General features: G+C 41.7%; 1 protein-coding gene across 4 annotated transcripts; it reads right to left on the bottom strand.

The window, feature by feature from the left end:
* Positions 1 to 709: 709 nt before the first annotated feature.
* On the bottom strand, positions 710 to 22,765 carry ranbp2 (RAN binding protein 2). 4 transcript variants are annotated; one of them, XM_029529735.1, is made up of 31 exons: positions 22,569 to 22,765; positions 21,174 to 21,241; positions 20,975 to 21,086; positions 19,144 to 19,296; positions 18,623 to 18,853; positions 18,347 to 18,489; positions 17,822 to 18,017; positions 17,539 to 17,679; positions 17,260 to 17,419; positions 16,970 to 17,151; positions 16,196 to 16,395; positions 15,652 to 15,775; positions 14,896 to 15,057; positions 14,382 to 14,519; positions 14,085 to 14,216; positions 13,716 to 13,943; positions 13,542 to 13,625; positions 12,991 to 13,132; positions 12,778 to 12,872; positions 10,196 to 12,695; positions 8,213 to 10,135; positions 7,563 to 7,640; positions 6,569 to 6,745; positions 6,103 to 6,189; positions 5,802 to 5,977; positions 5,044 to 5,305; positions 3,892 to 3,987; positions 3,627 to 3,781; positions 3,277 to 3,550; positions 2,838 to 3,193; positions 710 to 2,494 (listed from the first exon to the last, which is right to left on the bottom strand). In XM_029529735.1, the coding sequence occupies exons 1-31, from the start codon at positions 22,638 to 22,640 to the stop codon at positions 2,189 to 2,191; spliced, it is 9,153 nt and encodes a 3,050-aa protein (XP_029385595.1). In that variant the 5' UTR covers positions 22,641 to 22,765; the 3' UTR covers positions 710 to 2,188. The 4 variants fall into 4 exon arrangements, with proteins under 4 accessions (XP_029385595.1, XP_029385592.1, XP_029385593.1 ...); XM_029529732.1 differs by having other exon boundaries at positions 8,213 to 12,695; XM_029529733.1 differs by having other exon boundaries at positions 8,213 to 12,695; positions 21,174 to 21,238.
* Between the last annotated feature and the right edge of the window lie 207 nt (positions 22,766 to 22,972).

The following is a 22,972-nucleotide window of genomic DNA, read 5'->3' as shown; positions in this document are numbered from 1 at the left end:
AATATTTTTGAATCTTCAAAGCCAGAAGTGGAATGACCTTCATTACAGTCAAGAAGGAATCAGCTCATGATTGCAACACATGAATTATATTATGTGTTTGGTTGTAACTTTATCTTATTTGTATTTGAAAAGCCAATATTCCTTTGTTCATCTTTAGCTTTGAGAAAACGTGTCAAATTTGAATTACAGCTTAACATAAACATCCTCTCCTGTCATTTCATCTGCAGCAGTCAATCAGAACAAGAGCAAAATGGCTGCAAACTGATTTAGTCATGCTGCACCTACCTATTTGTGTTACTAGACTTCTGGACGGCATTTAACTGTTTTTACAATAGACCACCTGCTGCCGCCCTGTGTGGTTAAACTTTGCAGCCTGTTGAATGTCTGACCACGCCTGAACCGCAGGCATCACCGTCTACAGGGAATGTGATGAAGCTGTGAGGCAGTAAAGGCTCAACAAAGGCAGCAAATAAGACATTACATCAAATGTTTTAATCTGCAGAAACTAAACTAAGTGTATGAAAATAGACTCAGCTGGTCTGATGTCCTTTCAGGGTGTCAAAGCCCAGGCTGTGGTCCGTCCTCTCTCCTTTATACTAATTCATGATGTTTATTTATCCTGGTAGCAGATTGATGAAATGAGTCAGGTCATGACTCAACACTCAAACCAAATTCCTGTCCAACAGATTTTTATTGGATCCAATGTAAAATTGGAAAATTAGAGAAACAGGATGACAATGCTCCCACCTACAGGGGAAGAGGGGGCACTGACGGTTTTCATCAGCATCATCCAAACAATAGAGAAGCCAGGAAGCTGCAGCTTGAGCTTTCTGGGCCACTGTGCCTTTTCATCTGTCTTTGAATGATACTTAAGCAGGAAAAAGTGTCAAGATATGGTCAAGATATCCATGATAAAACAGGAAAATATGAGTCGACATTTATATTGGCTTTGTTTCCTGTAGAGTTGGTGGAACATCACCTGTTTGATCACACTGGAGCGAATCATTCATTTCTTTTTGTAAATATTTGAACATTTGGTTTTGACATTCGCAACTCCAAACAAAATGACAGCTATGCCAGCTGGTGTTATTTCCATTTTGTTTGTCAGGGTGATCTCCCACTGCTCCAATGAGGGCGTGTTCACTGCTTTGGCAGGTCTTAATGTCGTGTGGACAGATTTTGCAGTCATGTCACGTGTGCAAAATCCATGAAATTCTACAGCTCACATCTAGATGAAGTTGAGCATGGAAGAGTACTCTTAAAGTGATGTCCTGTATAAACACAAAGCTCCTTGACGTTTAGCTGTGCTGATGCTAAGACAACCATAGTGATGAGAATGGAATGTTCAAAAAGGAAGAGTTCAATCATAATTAGACTGATGCAGTCTTACGAATGGAACAAGATGACCTTTCCTTGTAAAGCAACTTTATTTCTCCTTTATCTTTCTACTAATTGTGGTACAAGTACCATTTCTGTTTCAAATGTGGTCATCTCAAGTGACAATGCAAAACCCAAACCATGTGATCGTCCGGACAGCATGCGGCCAGATCAGGACAGTCAGATGGCTCCAGAGTAAGAGAGCAAGTGTGAAGCCCAATTATCTGCACATAGTGAAATTATCGGCACAAAGATCACAGTGGAGCCCTGACGGTGGAAGAACACAGCATTTGGAGGGAAGGCAGGGGGCACAGTCGTGAACAGTAGGTGTATTCAAATGTCACCTTTCAGTCATAGTTAAGACTTCTTCATAGGAGGAAGGAAATACCCGAGTCAAGCACAAACTGAATACATGCAAGACACAAACAAAAATAGACATTAAAAAAAGTAAATGTACAATTATACACACAAAATAAACAAAAGAAAACATATTGACAGATGATAAAGATGCAAGTGCAACAGAGGAACAATATTGTTTGCTCCAAGTGCCTCCTGCTTCCCCACATTAAACACCACGTTTCCCATTATAGAAATAATTTAGAAAGCAAAAGCATTGCTAATCACAGGTCATCAGTGGAGTCATGTTTGGAGACGAGAGGTCTGGTCCAGTTGTCCTATGATGAGTATTTCATTCTCATATCTAATGACTATGGGACAGGAGGGGAAGCACTGCACAGGGACATCATTATCATGGGCCTCTCTGATCTCTTGACTTCACAACCTCAACCTTTATCTGAACATTTCTAAAAAGCTACAGCTGCCCACAGTCTGTGATGACCAGCTTCTTGGTGGGTTTGCCTCCCTTCGTGCCCAACTCGCCCATCTGCTGCACCACATCCATGCCATCCCGAACCCATCCAAAAGCCACGTGTTTGAAGTCCAGGTGTTCGGCTTTCTTCAAGGTGATGAAGAACTGCGAGTTGTTGGTGTCTCGTCCGCAGTTGGCCATTGAAAGAATGCCTGGGCCCACGTGCCGAACATCAAAGTTCTCATCCTCAAATTGGCCGCCGTAGATGGACTTGCCTCCTGTGCCGTCACTCTTAGTGATGTCACCACCCTAAAAGAACAACGGAGACTTTATTGAAATTTAACTATAAAGCAATGAAATAATAAAACAATATTAAATATATTGAATATTTCCATTTTATAGTCAGCTGTGATGCTGCTGTTTGAACAGTGATGAATCTGCCCGTTAGTCATGCCAGTTCTTTTCTTACTTGCTGACTAATTGTACACTGAAGAGAATTGAACATGTGACACCACATGATGATTATGTTATCACATCAGTCCTATTAAGCTGGAATCCGACTTACTGGGGGAACATTAACCACACAAGTCACTAATAAACAAAGTGCTGTACTTCACACATGTGCAGTGAATGATCTTTACAGTGTGCGCACCTGACACATGAAGTCTGGTATGACTCTGTGGAAGATGGAGTTCTGCAGTCCGAAGCCTTTCTCTCCGGTACACAGAGCCCTGAAGTTCTCTGCTGTCCTGGGGACGATGTGGGAGAAAAGCTCGATGGTGATGGTGCCCAGTGTTTGACCGTCAGCTGACACCTGGAGGAAAACCTGGGGGTTACTGTCTCTGGAGTGCTCTTGAACCCTCGACTTCTGGGGTGAGGAGATACAAGAGTCGTCATCGTCAGCTTGGCTCAGTCGACTCTGACAATCACAGAAGGTCTTCTTGAAGGACTCAGCAATCTCGGGGGTTTTGAACTTGGCAGCCAGCTGTTCCACTGCACCATCTCCATCTGGAAGAACAGAAGGAGCCTGAAACTACAAAACAGACTATAATGCCATTCAGAAACGGTCTTCATATGTACAGGGTGTGTACCTGAATAGTCAGTGGCGGTCCACAGCAGTGCATTAGCAGAGGCATTCATGGGTTTGAGCTCCATGGCCTTTGAGATGGTGTGGTTGGCACAGACCCTCAGAACTTGCTCTCTCCTCATCAGGATTCGGTAGAAATGTTTCACTGGGTGGAAGAGGATCTTGATGTCCCCGATGCCACGCTCCTTCCACTGGCCCAGGTCCCGGTCCCATCGGTACAGCTTGGCACGCTCCTTGAACAGGATTTCCTCGTCCTCCTCTCCAGATTTGGTCTCCACCTAAGAGGCACAATCAACGGAATGAACTCTGGTCCACATAAACATAAAAAAATTGGTGCCAAGCAGTGAGATATACCTCTGGCAGTGATACTATTGGCTCAAAGTGAATGTCCACATTGTTAGGAGCCTCTTCTTCATCGCTGCCCTCTTCATCAGCATTGCTTTTTGGTGGCATGGACACAGCAGACCCAAACACTGTTGCTCCAGCGTTTGCCCATGAGAAGTTGGAGTCTAGATGGGAGGAGAGAGAAAAAAAGAAAAAAAAAAAGCTGTGAATCTTGTTGTCATGACGACCAATACCTAAGCAATTAGTTGTTACAGAAAAGAATCATGAAACCAACCTTTGGTTCCAAACGCAAATCCTTCTGTGTTTTTGGCCAAGTCAGCAAAAGAGAAACCACCCAATGAGTTGAAACCAAAGGAGGAGGAAGAGGGGTCTGTGGTGGGGGAAAAAAAGTTAGAATTTAATACTTCAATAACCTTTTTGTCTGCTGGAAAGGAATACAAAGCATGTAAAGTTTAGAAGCAAAACCTCTGCATTAACAGAAAAAGAGGATGATGAGAAATTTTCATGAACAACCAGTGAGGTGACATACAGGTATCATCCATTAAAATGATACATAATGTCAAAGTCAAAGCATCCAATTAGCATCAGCACAATGTGTTGAAAAAAATAAGAGTAAAAGCAGTCTATTTCAGTGAGTTTCAGTCAGTATATTATTATTATATTAACCCTTTGTCACTGAAGACTCCTATTGTCCAGATTTTTTGCTTTTCTTGTACTGTATATGGGCCAGGAAGTGTCCTGCCACTAAGTGCTTTTGCACATTTTTCCAGAACACTTACAGCCATTGATATCTGGCAGTGTACATTCTGTTGAAAGAATGTGTTAACAGTTAACATTGAAGGAATGGATTTGCCGACTTCCAGAAACAGTGTGAGTTGAGTTACTGTAATGACCCTGTATTGGCTATGTAGCACTACTTGCTGGCTTTCAGAAACTGCTGGAATTTCTCAGATAGAGCAAACATTTGCAATGCGAAGTGCTGTTGCTGCTGGCAACGACGCTCAGTTTAGGAAGGTTAATAATTTAGATCAACATGTGATTCATGAGTTTGGAAGGAAAAGTTTGAATATACAAACTAAAGGACTTTTTGGACCTCTCAAAAATTGTGACTGTGCAAACAATTGAAGCCACTTAAACTAAAATGGGGAAATGTATTCCATCAATATGAAGGCTGTTAAAATGATCAAGTGCATAACAGAGAATCACTTCGCACAAGAAAATTAGGAAATTATTCTGGGTAAGCTTGTTTTTATTGATTGGTTTATTTTTTAAACAGTCAGTCACCTTGCCTAAATCTAACAGCAAGAGTTGAATTGTTAGCATTACTACAGGCCGCTGTGCTCATCAACACAGAGGCCACAGCAACACATTTAAACTGCTGGTGGTCTATAGTGACCTATAGGGAAGAACAGGAAGTGCTCTTTACCTTGGCCGGTAATAATAGTAGATGCAGAAGAAGCTGAAGTCTCACTGCTGCACTCTGGCTCTGGACTCTTCTTGGTTGAGAGGTCAATTGGAGTGCTGCTGCTTGGAGCTTCACATTGAGCCTTGGATTGCTGGTCTGAGGTCTGTTCTTCAGCTGCTGACCTAATGCCTGCAGTGCCTGTGCTGCTGGTCAATGGACCTGCTGTCGGCTCCTCTGGGGCTTCAGCAGCAGATGAATTTCCAGCTTTGCTCAACTGGGCATCCTAATGCAGATTCAGGAATGAAACTCATATCATCCACCACTAGGAACACATTTGGACTATTACAAAACCGTGATACTTATACTGATGCTACCAAGATGAAACCATACCAATGAGAATAAACTTGTCTCCATTTATTCTGTGTCTTTGGGGCACACACTCATAAGACATACTTAGTTATTCAACATCAAATGAATATGGATGTTCTGCATCACTCTGGTGACTCTCAAAGTAACTTGATGACAGTCCTTAATTAAACTTAGCTGTTTGTGAGCAGCTGTTGAAGTAAGTCAGTATTTTAATGAGATATCAGTCCTGTGACATTGCCACAAACTATTCACATCACATCAATTTACCCCAAACTTCAGTCCGCAGACCATTAACTCAGAAAATAGGTGAGATAAATAGTGAGAAACGACCACTGTATTAAATAGACCACCAACACCATTAAATGTAATAAACGCTAAAACAAGTATTAGCTAAATGCTGCATCCGTTACCAGATCTTGCTGTGCCTTGCGGACTTCTGTCTCAAAGTCTTCAGGTTTGTCATGGTCTGTGTCGCTGTCTGTTGTGCTCAGGCCGCAAAAGAAAGTGGGTGGAAGCTGGAGGCTTTTGGCCTTCTCCTCCTCCTCCGGTGTCGGCTTCTTCTCCCACACCACCTGGCAGTCTGGCTCTGAAAGCAGCACACATTTGTTAAGGGCTAGAGAATGGAACATTGAATCAAGTCAGTGCTGCTCGATGAATTAGTGTGAGTGAGTTGCTGAATTATCACTGTGTGACAGTATATAATGAATTTACCATCAGCACATGCTGCAGCCTTTTTCTGAGGAGGATCAGGGTAAAGCTTTCCATTCAGGGCCTTAACTGCCGACTCGTAGTCCTCATCTGGAAAGTCAACAGATTCAACAACTAATAATGCATCTTTCATTTAGCTAAGAGAGTGTTTCAATTCCACTGTTTCCACTTCACTCCTACAGTTTTGGACAAATGAAAATGTGTAACTAAATTAAAATTTCAGGGTGGGTGTATAGGAGTTGGGAAGGCAAAAAGCAATGTGTGCTTGCTTTAATAAAATAGCAGTGTCAAATAGCACTACACAGCTTTTCTAGCTATTTAGAGACTAAGGGACCATGAACTGTTTATGAATTAATAAATTAGAGTCTGTATGAGTGGGCCATGCAAAATGCAAAAAGCCATCAAGTGAGTCACAATGTTTTACGCTTGTTATATATTTTCATACTCGTTTTGCATGGTCTGTTCTCACCGTCAGTTTGGTCATCACTGCAGTATCCTGGTTCATTCTGGTAGCAGAAAAAGGTGAGCGGCAGCAAGAGCTTCCTGGCTAAAGCTGCCTGTTCAGCAGTGGGTTCCCTGACATACACAACCTCCACTTCTGAATCCTCCTGCGACCCTTCAGCACCTCCCTGTGCCTGAGACACCCCTATGACATATGATACAAGAGCAGAGACATCAGGTAAGAAGCAACCTACAACAACTGAGATGAATCTGCTTTATTCCGTTTATAATCACAGGTGTTAGTTCCACACACAAAATCATGCACAGCAACAGGAACTGCATGCATTTCATTTACAAGTGCGTGAGACAACTTGTATTGAGACAACATTTCTGTATGCATGTCTCCATGTTTTTCCATTCTATTTGACAGACGACAACACTTGTTGGACACATGATCTTGTTATATTAAACCGCATAAATACCTGAGCTTTAACTGTAATTGGTCTTTGCACTTAACTGGCAGAGGCCAGACTGGACAGGGAATAGCATTTCACACTGTTGCTACCTATCCTGCACTAAAAATGGAGTGTGTGACGTTTGCACAGTACATTCCTCTCTGAGGGAGCGCTCTGTGTGGAATCTCAGCTCACCTTTCAGCAGACAGTAACTTTAAGTGATGTGGGCTACTGTCAGGACTCAACTCCAGTTTGATACTGTCCATTGTTTTAAAAGTGTTCTGTAAGACCATCTAATAAGAGCTCTAAAGTAACATAGATTTGAATTCAGTCATTTTGAACTCTCTTATGTATGACTGCATTTTGCACATGAGCAACTATGAGTCACTGCCATAAGTGCTAGTTGAGTATTGTATATTAAAAACTGCACCTCCACACATTGGACATGCAACATATTAGCTCCACTGGTTTTACCACTCCGTGCATCCAGGTTATTTGTTTGTAGTATTAAGGGCCGGCCAGGTGACAGCTGATAAGTGTTAACACACACTGCAGTGATTAGAGTACCTGGGGGTTCAAATTGGGTGGTTGATGTGCTGGTCCAAAAAGCCATTGGATTATCTTTGAAAAGCCTAAAATCCAGCCCTAAGGGATGATGGGTTGTTGGGCGGAGAGAAACTAATTGTGAGGTTGGTATCATAATCAGAAAACAAGGCTGTAAGTGCTAAAATAAAATATTTAATATTTCAAGGGTGTGTTGGCTGAATTATATAGAAATTTGTAATGATTGCTGCGAGACTATCTGTTGGTTTACAATATATGTGCAGCATCAAAGACTTGCTGTATATTATTTGCAGATTTTTATTTTTAATATATATACACTGAAGATACAGGTATAGTCAGTAAAATTAAGAATATACAGCATAGAAAGTGGCTATGTGGATGACATGGGAAATCTGATTTTGATTAAGAAAAATTTGTCCTAGAAAAACTGAGGAGGGTCTGAGGTTGACACTGGGTCAACTGAGATGATGATGGAACAATGAGATGCGGATGGAACAAGACAATGAAATAAATGAACAAAACAGTCATGATACTCAATCAAAAACAAAGTCAGACAAATATTTCACATGTATTAAAATTGAAAAAAATAAAAAAATAAATATATATATATATATATATATATAAATAATTTTTTTATTTTTATTTCTCGTTACCTTTCTCTGGGATTTTGAATGCAGGTGCTGCAACTGAAGCTTTGGCAGGATGTAGAGAATCTTTGGCTTTCAAAGCAGATGCAGATTCCTCAGTCTCAGAGTGAGATTTAGGAGTGCCAAAAATCTTCTGAAGGCTATCTGTGCCAAAGACAAACTTAGGGGGAGACATAACTATCTTTGAGGTGTTGAGTGGACTCGGAGACCCAGGTGCACATGGCTTACTGTCTGTGGAAAGCTCTGTACGCTCCTTTGTGGTCTCTTCCAGAACAGCGATGGCTGCCTTCCCACATACAGTTGTAGCAGTCTTTGTAGATGCTGCAGCTCCACTGTCTTGAGATGTAGCAACACCACATGTCACTGGAGTCATAAGTTCCTCTTTTCCTTGGGCAACCTTAGCCTCCTCAAAGACCTGTTTGAAAGTATTTGCAGTATCCTGCAGCTTGAATCTCACAGCTAACTGCTCTATATTACCCTCACCTACTTCAGCAAAATCCATGGCACTCCAGACCCAAGCTTTCTCTGCCCCTTTCATGGGTTCTAACTTCATGGCTGCTGTAATCCAATGGTTGGCACAGATCTTAAGTACCTGGTCTCTCCTCATTATCAACCTGACTCGTTTGCTGTCATAATTCTGCAAGATCTTGAGGTCTCCAATACCCCTCTCCTTCCACTGGCCCAGCTCCTTGTCGTAGCGATACAGTTTGGCCCTGTGACTGAAAACTACCTGTTCATTTTCCTCTCCCGTAGAAATCTCTACCAGATCAGGTAAGGGGACTACAGGTTCAAAGTACTGGCCATCCCTGTCTTCATCCTGAGTCGTATCTTGTTCGTCATCAGTGCCCACTGAAGCTCTGCTCTGGTTAAGCTTAGCGGGAGACTTAGATGGGCTGATGCCAGGTTGGAAGCTGAAGCTGAACCCACCAGTGGATTCTCCAAAACGGAAAAGGTTCTTCCTCAGGGGGCTACTTGCAATGGGAGAGGCATATACTGATGAGTCAGCAGTATCATCTAAAGCTTCTTCTCTTAGATCGTAGTTATCCCACTCCAAGGTGGGGCCAGTGGTTTCACTATGGCCCTTAATTACAAGGCCTGAGACATTGCTTGATGTTGTAACATCTCCCTGGTTGTCATCATCTTTGATCTTTGTTTTCTCATCTGTCAAAAAGTATTTCAGGTCCTTCAAGCCAGACTTCATTTCCTCTGCTTTCTGAATGAGATGTGCTGTCCTGCCTGTGTCAACAAGCTTGTGAGGGGTTTGTAAGGGGATGTCCAAAAGAAGTCTTTGACACTCTTCAAACTTCTCTTTGAACTCCTCAGCAAGCTCTGGGGTTTTAAACTTAGCAGCCAGCTGTTCAAGGTTAGCATCTCCATCAGAGAAGTCATTGGCCATCCAGATCCAAGCTTTGTCTGAGCCTGCCAATGGCTTCAGATTCATAGTGGTGGTAATCCAATGGTTGGCGCACACCTTTAGAACCTGCTCTCTCCTCATCAGTACTCTAAGCCTGCCATTGGTGTTGTTTTTCAGGAATTTGAGGTTTCCCACCCCACGCTCCTTCCACTGACTGGTGCTTGAGTCAAATCTGAACAGTTTAACCCTCTGAGAATAAAGAACTTGTTCATCCTCCTCACCTGTGACCAGGTCCACCTTCTCAGGCATCTGAACCACTGGTTCAAACTGGATATCATCATTTTCTTCTGTTTTATACATGCCATCATCCTCAAGTTCATTTGAAGCATCTGCCTTAGTGGGGGTTGCCTGGAATGATGAGAACACTTGTTCACCAGCACCAGAGAAACCTTTGAAATTTGGGTCTTGCTGGCCAAACTGGAAGTCTGTTCCAGAGGCTTTCGCCAGGTCAGCAAAACTGAATGTATTGGTTTTTCCAGATATTAATGGATTCTGATCCTGTTCTGTTGGATCCACTGAGGTTGTGGACACATTTTCTTTATTACTGTGTTTGTCAGCTATGCTTTTAAGGAAACTGGAGGCTGACCCTGATGGGGGTGTTAAATTATCAGTCGAGGGGGTTTCTTTAGCAGTGTCTTGAATGCCAAATTTGAAGCCACCAGCTGAAATGGGCATGGAGAAAGAGAAACCTGAAGCATTTGTACTAGATCCAGATGAAGGAGCTTCAAACTTAAAAGAAGAAGCTGTGTTCTTATCTTTGTTTTGACCAAACTGAAAAGTGCTGCCAGTTCCAAAAGGCATTGTGAATCCAGTCCCTGCAGGCTGGCTTGATGAACTTTTGGTTCCAAAGGTAAAGCTGAAGGTGGAGGCTGAGGGAGCAGTGCTGCTGGTGCTTTTAGCATTGGGATTCGGTGTCTGACAAGCTAAACACTTAGTAGTAGAGGAATTGTTTCTCACCAGACAAGTGTCACAATCCCATTCTCCATCTTTCTTGGCAAACATGGCTTCTAAAGAGGGAGTTTCACGTGGGGTGTGGCAAGCAACACATTCAGCAGCTGGTGCGTCATTTCTGACCTGACAGGCTTTGCAGTCCCACTGCTCATCTTTTTTTCCAAAATCAGTTCCTATTCCTGACATAGATGACAGATTTGATGAAACTGGAGTCCCCTGCTTGGATTTAGCAGCAGGGCTGGGGGTTTTACAGGCAACACATTTGTCAGCAGAGGCTTCATTTCTTACTTCACATACGTCACAGTCCCACTGTCCAGGCTTCTTGCTAAATTGGGCTCCAAAAGAGTCAACAGCAGAAATAGAGGGCTGCATTGTGGGCACTTCTGCAGCTGGTGTGATTTGTGCCTTGACAGTTGTTTTAACTGAATCTTTCAGAGCTTTACAAGACACACAGCTGTCAGCAGTGGCTTCATTTCTTGTAGAACATGTGTCACAGTCCCACTGTCCTGGCTTTTTTCCAAACTGAACTCCAAAGCCAGAACCAAAAGCACTGGTTGCTGTGTCAGCAGGTTTTGAAGTGTTGGTCCCAAATGTAAATGAAGATGGTATAGAAGCTCCAAAAGCACCAAATCCAGTAAATGTAGAGGCAGGGCCACTGGGTTTGGATGAATCAGTCCCAAATTTGAAAGTGAATGGACTGGCTTTGGTTTCAACAGCAGTGTGCATGTCTGGTTTTGATGATGCATTGGGATTTACACTTTGACATGCCACACATTGGATGTTTGTGGGCTTATTTCTTACAAAGCACACAGCGCAGTCCCATTCCCCTTCTTTGAGTGCAAACTGGGCTGCCAGTGACTCAGAGTCTTTCATGCTGTCATCTTTCTTCTGCTGTTGATCTGGCTTTTCTGGAGATTTGAATACAACTTTCTGAGCTTCCTCAAACTTAGCTTTGAAAAGTGATGCCTCATCTACTGTCTTAAATCGTATGGCCAGTTGCTCCGGCTTAGGCTCTTCATCTGCATAATCAATGGCATTCCAGACCCAGGATTTGTCAGAGCCAGCATTTGGTTTCAGTAGCATATCAGCAGTGATATAGTGGTTGGCACAGATCTTAAGAACCTGTTCTCTTCTCATTAAGAGACGAACCTTCCCTTTAGTGTTGTGTTTTAGGATCTTAACATTGCCAATTCCCCGCTCCTTCCACTCCTTTGTCTCTGTGTCAAATCGATAGAGTTTTGCCCTGTTGCAAAACATTTCCTCCTCCTCTTCCTCACCTGTTTTCACATCTACTTTATCAGGAAGAGGTACAATGGGTTCAAAATGAGGTCCATCCTCATCTTCGTCAACATGAGTACTTTCATTATCACTCTCTGCTGCCTTCTCTTCTTCAGGTGCATAATTGGATAACCCAAACATCGGCTTGGTAACATCCCCAAATTTAAATGGCTGGTCCACCTTTCCAAACAGACTCCCACTGCCAGAGCTCTGTGCAGGCTCAACAAAGGAGAAGCTAGTAGCACCTTTAGTGCCAAAGGTGAAAACGCCTGTCTGGCTGGGAGGATGTTCCTGTCCTGGAGGCTTCTCTGGAACAGTATCTGTTTTCGTGGGAATGTCTGATGTTAGAAGACCAAGGAGACTTTCGCTGTGCTTGGTCTGAGAGGCAGAGAAAGTGAAATCGCCATCATTGGATTTAAAGTTGGAGTTGAATTTAAAAGCAGCTGAAGGTGTTGACGGGGCAACTGCCCCTGCCCCAAAACTGGGCACTTTGGGCACTTCAGCAGGTACTTGCTGGCTGAAGGGCATCTTCCCGAACTCTGCTGCCTTTCCTTCTATGCTCTTAGGTGGCTGAATGGGAACAACTGATGGCTTGGTGAAATAGCCGGGCTCAGGTAGAGGAGGATTAGTGGTTTGCTGGGTTACACCCGGGCCATAATATTCTTCACTGTATGGGGAAAGAAGGTTTGTGGCTGGTGATTCAAATCGTAGAGGGGTACCGAAGACTTGTTCTTGTGGAGGATAAATGCAATTTTGGGCTGTTTGCAATGGAGGTGTGTGAGTGGGCTGCTGGTAAGCATACATATGCTGCTGAGGTGGCATGCGGTTCATTCCATACATTGGGCCCTGAGTAAAGAAAATCAAATGTTACTCAGTGTATTGTAAGACACTGTCTGAATGTAAATCAATGTTAGATGATGATGATTACCTTGGTGGGGGTTACATTTGCTGCTGTGCGCAGGAGATACTGAGAGTTGTAGGCTGGAGACTGATTGTAGTACACGGAGGGGCCTGTGGTGGCAACTTTAAGATATATGGACATGACGATTTTGTCAATTTTCTGAAAACAGTTTTGTCTATTATTTGTAGACAAAAATATAAAATTAATATTCATGCCTCCTGGTTTTATCGAGTGGCTCACCAGTTAAAGGCGCACCATGGTAGGACTGGACGGGGGTAAAAGGCTCTTGGACGCCCTCAGCCCCGAAGCTCTCCCCATACATCTTATGATGAGGAGAGCCTGCATTCCCTGAAGAGTTGTGCCTCAGGTCATGAACTTCATTCTGTAAAACAAGGATCTTTAGAAGCAGCAACCTAACACACTTCACTCCACAGAACAAGAAACCCCCACGAAAACCAACCAACCCCCCCAAAAAACAAACAACAAAAACAAACCATGCTAACCATTCTATAAATTGTCATATCCGCTGGGATTTAAATTATCCCTGGCTGAGGGAGGGCTACTTGAAGCAGGCCATTATCCCATTTTTCCTGGTTTTTAAATAAAATTCTGATATTTGCATAAGCATCTTTTTCAGATTCCGTAGGTTCCCCATTTGATTTACTGTTGTTGCAACAATTTGCCCATGTTTTCTTTGTGTCTTTTTGCAATATTAATGATCAGAGATCATTTCCTTCTAATCTCAGGTTGTGTAGAGGTACAATTTGAAAAATGTCATCTCTAATACTGACCTTGAGGGCTTCAACTTGCTGACACAGCATTTGAAGAAGACTTTTCTGATCTTCTACCCAATGAGGCGGGGTCTTTGGAGAAATCTGAATGACATTTTTTGTGAGTTTCTCTGATTAATACGAGGAAGAAACTTCACATTTAAGATCAAGACAACATCAACAATGTTCACCTACCAGTCTTTTGGAAGGAGAAACCAAGCTTTTGTTAGGAGAAGGAGTAAAAAACTTGATCTGGGCTATGGAGGCACTAGTTTCTGAGGGATGAGCAGGACTAGAGTGGGCTGGTCTTCTTCGGCTGTCCTGCTCTTTCTCCTCCTCTTCATCCATAGCATCCCCACTTTCTCCAAGCTGCTGGTTCACATCATTCAGGAGGTCTACAACTTCCTCCATGGACACAGGCAGCTGGGGCACAAAATATTGTTAATGCTTATACTGCTGTGATGTTAACATTTACATAAATTTGAAATGTTAACCTGGGTTGACAATCATTAAACATTAATTATAAAATTTTGAGTCACAAATTTTTCGGATTCAAAAAATTACCCTGTCAATGTCGTCAGCGTTAGCATTGTAGATCTTAGACAAGTAGGTCCTGAACTTTCTCAGGAATGTGATACACCTGTCTTGGGTCTCCTCAACCCCATTGCTGGCCTCTTCTGACAGTCGCTGGTAGATCTATCATGGAAATACAGCACATCATAAATACTAACATAAATAAGAAACCCCCCTGAATTCTGTAAATTAATGTTGTCCATATGATTGTGGCGAAAGTATTCCTGTTTTTAAAAGTACTTAATGACACTAGCTGGAGTCAGTGTTGTATAGTGGTCTTTGACTTACTTGTGCCAAATGCCAGATGGATGACATGTTATTGATGGTTTCCAACGTAGCGATGGCCTCCTCTGTCCTTCCTTCAATGTCAAGAAGAGTTGCAAATGCTATCTTGAATTCCTCTTCATAACCCTTAACAGAGGAAATCTGAACACGCACGCAGAAATAAACTGTAAGTGGAAACCCCAAATCCTATGACTGAAAACTTCAGAACGTTGTCAAAATTCAGAAAAAAAAAAAAACAAAAACGTTTTTCGCACAAATTAAAAATTTACTAACTTACCTAAATAATTAGATAAGATAAATTAATTCAGAGAGAGAGATCATAGTAATACTTCAGCTTAAAAAAAATAAATAAATAAAAATTAAACAGTCAAAGAAAAAAACATTATTTGCAGCCCAAACTAGTTTGTTTATGTGATAAGACTATTAAGACAATTAGATGAGGGCGCAAACTACAGCCATCCAATGCCACACACATCCAAACTTGCATATAAAAAGAAAATGCAATGAGAGCATTAACCTGTATATCTTTGGATGGAAAGTGCATGAAGAGGGGGTCGAGAGGTTCAGGTACACTGCGTCTGCATTTGATTTTTTCCAACAATGGGAGGACAACTTTCCAGTAGTGTACGCTGCGGCCAATATACTCCTTCTGGTCATAGTATGACTTCACTCCATCACCCTGGGTTATTAAAGATACAAATGCAGACAGGTGTCGGTCAGGAAACAAGAAAGCCACATGAGTTAAAAGCAGGGCAGGCAAAATTTATAACAGAAGAACAATCGCACATGCACTAGCATCATCAGTTGAAAATTCTCCCTAAAACTAAAAGGTCATCCACAGAAAAACAGCACATGTGGCTGTTTGGACATCTCAAGTTGATCACATTTAGCAGCTGTAGGATGAATGACAGAAGGGAGCAGGTGTTAAGGCATGTGTCCCTGCACAGTATCTGGCAAGGTGCTGAGCTATCCAAGTGTTTTTTTTTCCTCCCTGGGTGCTGCCACCAACATAACTGATGCTCTTATACTACTGCAGTCCAAGAGCACTCATACAGAATAAAGACAAGCAAAGAACTTCTGATACTGTAATCTGTTGCTCAATCACAATATTATTTCACAAGTATAATGTTTTGAGTGAGTTTAGCACAGTTAAAGTCTAATCAAAGAAAGACATGAAATAAAAACTGTTCATTTGTTTAAAATACAATCCAGGCCCTAAACCCAAGAATATAACATACAACTTGAAACTACATGTATGTGTTTTTGTGTGTACCGTCTGGCTGAGGGACTGAGCCCAGTGGATGGCGAGTGCTGGTTGAAGCCCATGTTTCTCTCCTGCCCTCAGAGTGCTCAGTCCATGCTGCACAATCATACGTAGCTTGGCTGACATGCTTGGGCTTCAAAAAGGCACAATTAAAAAAGCTGTAAATATTTGGACGCTATAATAATCAAACTCCTATGCAGTATATATTAGAGCATACTAGGTCTGCACAATTCATTGAATTATTTTGAAAATCACAATATAGGCAAGTTAAATACCTAAATAAAAAGGAGTCAAGTTGAAATTAATTTGATGAAAATAAATATGTCAATTGCAACATCTGCCAAAATAACTGCAATATACATTCTTGCAAAACGTTGCAAAACACGCAGTCCGGGGGAATACCCTTCCTTGGTCTCCCACTGCCAGTAATGTAATTTTTGTAATTTTATGTAATTGTTATAAGGTGGCTGCTCAGTCCCATTATGTCAGACAAAATAATTTAAGAGTCTTAATTTTAAAAGTGCCTTAGCCCATCCCAGGAGTTCTCACTCACGCTGCTCGTTTGTGAATGAGGCTGTAGATGGCATCCCACCACTCCCTCTGTCTGTTGGTTGTTAAGAGGCGAAGGAGAGGAAGAGGGAGGCAGCGTGGTTCATAGAGCTGCTGATGTTGCTGCTGGATCAGTCCACTGCTGATCTTTGCTGTCTCCTGGAGCTGGCAGTGACTACAGAACACCACACCAAGTAAAAACACCTGGAGAAGGAAAAATAGGGCAGGAGGCAGACATGTTTGTGTTTACAAAAGATACAGTATGCAATAAAGTAAAAAAAAAACAACAAAAAAACACAGAACCGCAAATAACTCCAGTTACTTGTAAATGATAAAAGCTATTCAAGATATTATAAAATGACAAACCTTATTTACAGAGGTTTGCACAACCCAAAATGCTTAAGAAAGAAATGTATCATTTAAGTGAAAGAACTCAGTGTGACCTGGGATTGACTCAGCCCTCCACACATATATCCTTAACCACAGACATGCTTATGTATCTATTCACCACACATTTTGTGAAAATTACACATTCACCTTAAGCTTCAGATCTGCGATTCACCAAAAATAAATAAATAAAATCATACACTTTACAACTAATGTGTTTTTCGTAGCTCAAAAGTATTTTCTAAAATTGGGTTAATAAGGCTGCATTATTAAATATTCCTCCATACACTTCTACTTGATTCCTAGGGTGTTCTTAACATTCAAGAATCATCAAACAGATGGATTCCTACAAAGCTTGAGGATGCCCCAAACCAGCCCATATGACTCCTACCTCCAAGTCCAGCAGGCAGATGGATTCTGGTGCATTGGTATCCAGTTTGGAGGTCTCCAGCGTAAGTCTTGGAAAGAGCTGTGCTAGCCAGTCCCGCACAGGTGGTCTCTGGGCCAAAAGAGTCCACTGGAGTCCCAACCAGCTCAGATGTTGCAAGTCACCACCATGCACCAGGATGGAGCCTATAAAGGAGGCAGCATAGTTATTGCAATGTAGGAAAAATTGGGTAGAGTTAAGTGGGAAAACAAAAATCTGGACAGATAATTCATATTAGAGTATTAATTTTATACCAGTGTCCCATTTGGCCAAGTGAGAGAGCTCTGGAGCTGTGGTGGTAATGGAACGAATGTCATCGTTGGCAATAAACGAAGATCCAGTGGAGGCCTGTGGCCCAAACAGGAGTTCAAACAGAGAATCCTGACCGCTGCGGTTTCCAAACGCCTCCACCACCTACACACAGGCAACGTAAATTCAGTGTCTGACATTTACACATGCAAAACGTAATTATTATAAATTTTTACTTTGCCCTTTAGCACAAATCAAACTAAGCTCAGAACACGGAGACAGACCTCTCTGATCAAGGTGGATGAATCAGTGCTCAGATTCAGCAACATGTGTCCAGCCTGACTCTGTCGATCATTAGCCAACAGCTCCACAAGGTGTGGAGACGATTGATCTCTTTTGGTCACTTTAGGCTTTGGTCTGGGAACCTAGTGGAAAGACAACAAACAGCCAAAAGCTGACAGTATTCAAACACTAAGCCATGGCTTCCGAAAAAAATAAAACTAAACAAAAAAACAAAGCAAAGAAATGGAAGTTGAGCAGACTGAAGGACAAACAATGTGTCTATACCTGGTATGCCAGAAGGTAACACAGTGCAGCCAGGTCAATGACAACTCTCCATGTCTGCTGGCGATCCTGTGCCAGCTTCAACAGCAGTGTGCCAGCATGCAGGTACAGGTGACCCCTCATCTCCACAAACACCTCACAAAGTTCATCTGTGTGGCGGCCTGCAATGTTGCTTAGAGTCTGCATAGCTTGGTCAAATCTACAAACACAAAAAGACAGTTTTAATATACAGAGTTCAACAGTTTCATTTTAGTGGAATAAATCAAAACAAAATGGCACCCGAAAACACATTTTATATACTAATAAATATTAAAAACATAGAAAACATTGGTATGGTTTCTTTTTAGGCACCTTGTGTGATTTGAATTGTAAATTCAAGTGTCACCCTCTCATCCAAAAACATGGAGAGGGAGACTTTTTCAGGCAAACTCACTAAGCAGGACAAGGATTAGGTTTGAATTTGATTTAATGTATGCAGCTTGTCTACAAAGTACGCATACAACACCCTATGACCTCAACATGACCTACCCTCTGAGTGCATCACGAGTGGGCTGCACAGTGCTCTCAGACAGCGTGATTCTCAGCAGGCTGCAGTGCGCCAAAAGTAGCTCCCTCTGGAGACGACGACACATCTTTTCATTGGTAGAAATGCTGGGCTGAGCCAGATATTCCTGGAAAAAACAAAAACAAATTATATTATTTTAGAAATTACGCAAAGAATAAGATTATAGAGAATGCATACTGGTCTAACACTTTCAAATATTTTATTACTTCTGCCCTTTCAAAATTTCACTGCATACTGACCTGCATTGTGTGCACCACCACTGTGTACCAATCCAGACTGTGGCTCAGCATGCCCCTTTTGTCAGCAGCAAGGCAATGCTTGACAGCCTCATCCAGTCGACCATCCTGACAGAACAACTGAACAAGCTTCACATTCACATGTGCATCACCTGGCCTCACTGCCAGCTCGGCCTGGAGTAGGTCAAACAAACGGTTCCAACCTTGCTGACCCTGACGACTCAACAGACGTTCCTACGTGAAGTAACACAGATAAATCAAACACCAAATTAATCATTATGCCAGTCTTTCAGCTTTTAGTTAATATGCACCATCTTCCTTAATTGGATGTACATGTGACTGGCAAGCAAAATTTAGTTAATGAAAAATTTTGAAAACACTTGCAACAAGGTTTGGTACACAATAGGCTGATATCTTGGCCGTTGTTGATACAGATTTAAGGAGTAATATTACATCAGCTTCATAAATGTATAACAGTATAGAACAAAGGTACAGACACAGATTCAGAAGAAAAGAAGCGTCACCTTCAAATTGAAAACTGCAGGGTTTCCTGGCAGGAGTTTCGCAGCTTTCTCCACCCAGAAGTCTGCCCTGGTGTCACCTCCCTCCTTACTGACCAGTAACTCGGCCACCTTCAGCACCAAGTCCCTCTGGGCTGGGTTCAAGTCCACTGACCGCTACACACACAGACACAGACACAGACACAGAGACACACCAAGGTATAGCCAGGTCAGTTTTTACTTAAAACTACAGACTGGACTGAAGTGAAAATGAGTAAGGCTTATCTTAGTTATCCCCTTGTTACGTGTTCAGGGCGTCAAGGAGAAGGAATTCTTATGAAGCTGATTGAGTATGCACAGCGAATCAGGAGTCAAACGTAAGAAGGTTTCCTTAATGGCACACCCAGTTTTACCCCTTTAGGTAAATTTGTCATTTTCAGCTCAATAAAACTGGCTACAGTGTAATTTTATTCACTTAAGGAATCCTGCCATCTGCTTCGCATATTCATTTTTTTTTGTTTCCCTACTTCGATAACAGAATAAAAAACTGTCACCTTCACCTCTTCCCTTTTCAAATGTCTCATTCAAATTTATACAACCTGGAGGTGGTTTTATTTCAACAACAAATTGTCTGCTGCAGGTTATACTGTAGTCAGTCCTGGCCATGCTACTCTGTGATTCACAGGTAGCAATGCAGTAGAAAAAAATGGCTTAACTTGGCATTTTTCCACATCTAGTACACTGTTACAGACCAACAATTGGAGAGCATGTATACAGTTAAGAGTACTTATACTGGGGATATACCGGGAATCCAATTACAGCTGGGTGTCAAACAAGGCTGGAAAATGTGCACAAAACACTCTCATTCTGTAATTTTTTATGCTTGATTATTGCAATTGCAATAAACAACAAATAATATAATTTTCATTTGATTTCATACTGGTTATTTTTTGTATTTCATCTTAACTGAAATGTTAAAATGATTCAAAAGAAGGTAGGATAGATATTTCAAACACCATGGTGTTTGATGAAAATTATCAATAGCAAAATAGATAAAAATGAAAACTCGAGAGTTGTGTAATTTCATCTCTGATTCTCAAATTAATATTAACTTCCCTGTTTGGTTGGTCCACCAATAAAGTTTGGTTCATGGTATTTTTAAATAGAGCTCTCATTTATCATGCCAGGACTTTTCTTTCTTTGAATTTCTTCAGCTTTGCAAACTCAGAGATGCAATGTGGAGAGAAAAAATCCAATTACACCAACACACAGCCCTAATAAAGAGTCTGTACATTCATGCAAAATAGAAAATGAAATCTGAAAGGTCTAAAATGTTCAAAGAAAATAGTTGCTGGCAGTCATATAAGCTGTAATGCAAGCTAGATGTGTGGCTGCCCATGCTGTGAAGTTAAACTTTATACACCTAATGTTTGTCTTATTAGCCTCTGGAATGAGCCATGCCATCCTGGCCATTAATGCAATTAACAAGGGGCACTGTTATCAACAAACTCATATTAATCAACATTTGTGTGCCCACATAAACTGTTGAAACTGTATGAATCAACTTGGACATACACTGCACTTACATAACACCTTTTGAACTGAACTCCTCTCACTCACCCACATGAATGCAATCACAGTCTGGCCTGGCTGTCTGGAGTAGTTTTACGTTTTGTGTCTTGCTCAATACAAATTCTACATGTGGTCATGGAAAATTATACTTAAAACAGGAATTCCTTACATTAAAATTGGAGTCAGTATCAGCTGTTGTGCATCCTATTTTTATATGAAGCTGTGTATTCTTTCAAGAAGAGCATTGTTTTGTTTTTTTTTACTTTTTTGCAGTGACACCCACCTTGTAACATCCTACGGCCTTGTCGATGTCTCCTTCTCTCTCGTAGAGCTGCCCAAGGAATTTGTGAGCTTTCGGATCCCTCTGCTGGACCTTGAGATACTCTGATACATGCCTAGGAATGGCATGATACGTGCAAGATCACCGCCAATGGAACATAATCATCATTAAAAGCCATTACAACAGGGAAACATGTTCTTACCTTTTTGCAAGTTCATATTCCTTTGCTTCAAAGTACAACTTGGCAAATAAAAATCCCTTAACTGGCTTCTGTTGAAAGAAAACATTGAAGATCATTATCAGCGGAGTACAATTTTGAGTAATTTTAGTCAGATTCTCCTCACATTTGCTGGTTGAAATTGATAATTGTGAATGTCACTCAGATTTAAAATGAATGTTTTTGGAAGACATTATCCCAAATAAAAATCTCCCTTCTGTCCTGACATGGTAACAGAAAACAACTTCTTAGCAAGCACAGCTATTGGATTATCGCCACTTATGACTTACTGCTCTCCTTCCTTCCTTCACCACCCTTGAGCCAATGTTGCCAATTTGAGCTTGGTGAGGTCAACTTGACTCTACTTGCTTATGGTTCCAGGTATTTCTTTAGATTCTGCGTTTCCAGGAATTAAAATGATTCACCTATGCACATTTAATAATCTGAGGTAAAAGAAGCACTCATGCTTTAAATTGGGTAAATCATTTGATAAATGTAAATAATCAAGAGTAATCCTTGTATAATTTATATTTGCTATGTTTGGCTCAAAATGGATTTAATTGGTGGGAATATTTGTCCACAGACCTGAACTGCTTCATCATGAATCATAAGTGAAACATTATTTTTGAGCTTACTGAAGTGCACACTTTAATCCCTTTTTAAAAAATATGATATATTTGTATTAGGTTTTGATTACTTTTTTCAGTTGGATACTAATTCACATTCATCTGCAGTAGCATATTTTCTTGCTAAAGGACTCTCAAACTATCATTTCATGATTATGTTGCATATTAAACTCCACAGTTAAGAGGTTACCATTGTTCTCCTCATCAGTATAATTACAAACACTGATTCAAGCATGGTGTGAGTTAGTTTAACCAGGTATCAGTGCAGAAACTTGTTTCATGCCAGTCTAGTCGGCAGTTCAGCTGGTTTCCAACATATTTCTGACAGAAATATTTTTTTCTTCACGTGACCACTACACTTGACTGAACGGTGATGCTTCATATTAAAAGTAGTAATTAAGACTATGTGGTTGCAGATAAATAAAAATGAACCCTAACCCAGAAATGTCCGAGTGGTCGGACTGGCTGAATGTGCCATGGCTAACTACCTGGGCTAACGAGCTAGCTTCGCTGTAACAGCCCCGTGCCGCGCATTTTCCGGCACGAAGGAGGGCTAGACGAACGTTACGAAGCCGGTGAGCTAGTGGCCGCGCTGCTCGGCCAGGGTTAGTACGGCTCACACTGCACACAGGATTCAAACTCTTAACTTTCTACCGTCTTCGTGGTTCTCATGTCGGCAGCGGTTGTTTAAACCGGGTGCCCAGGCTGACATGATGGCAGCAGCACGCTAACGCTAGCCGCCGGTTGAACTTACCTCTTTGAGTGAGGGAGATGAACTCTGTACCGAGGAGACGTAACGGTCCACTTCAGCCTTACTTCGCCGCATGACTTCCTAAAACAACTGCTGCCCCTAAAAACGGCGGGTAAAGGTGCATGGAATCTGAATAATTCACAAAATATAAGAAAAGTGGGATTTATCTCGGTTCGACTGTCACTCCTTAACGTTGACTGCCCATGATGGTATCGCGCAGTCTCAATACCATCAAATGGCTGAGGGTCACGTGGGTCGTCCGCCTTCTTGAATCAGGCTCCATAACCAATGAGAATGGAGAATTTAGAATGACGCACGATGACGCACTTTATTTTGAAGAAGGGCTGGGCAGTCTGGGGCAAATCCTTCAGTTTAGGTGAAAGAGCTGTTTCTGTGCAAAAACAAAA

The sequence above is a fragment of the Echeneis naucrates genome, chromosome 21 (assembly GCF_900963305.1).
Source record: "Echeneis naucrates chromosome 21, fEcheNa1.1, whole genome shotgun sequence".
Taxonomy (NCBI): Eukaryota; Metazoa; Chordata; class Actinopteri; order Carangiformes; family Echeneidae; genus Echeneis; species Echeneis naucrates.
The sequence above is the reverse complement of the archived record's forward strand: the minus strand, read 5'-3'. Positions and strand labels throughout refer to the sequence as shown.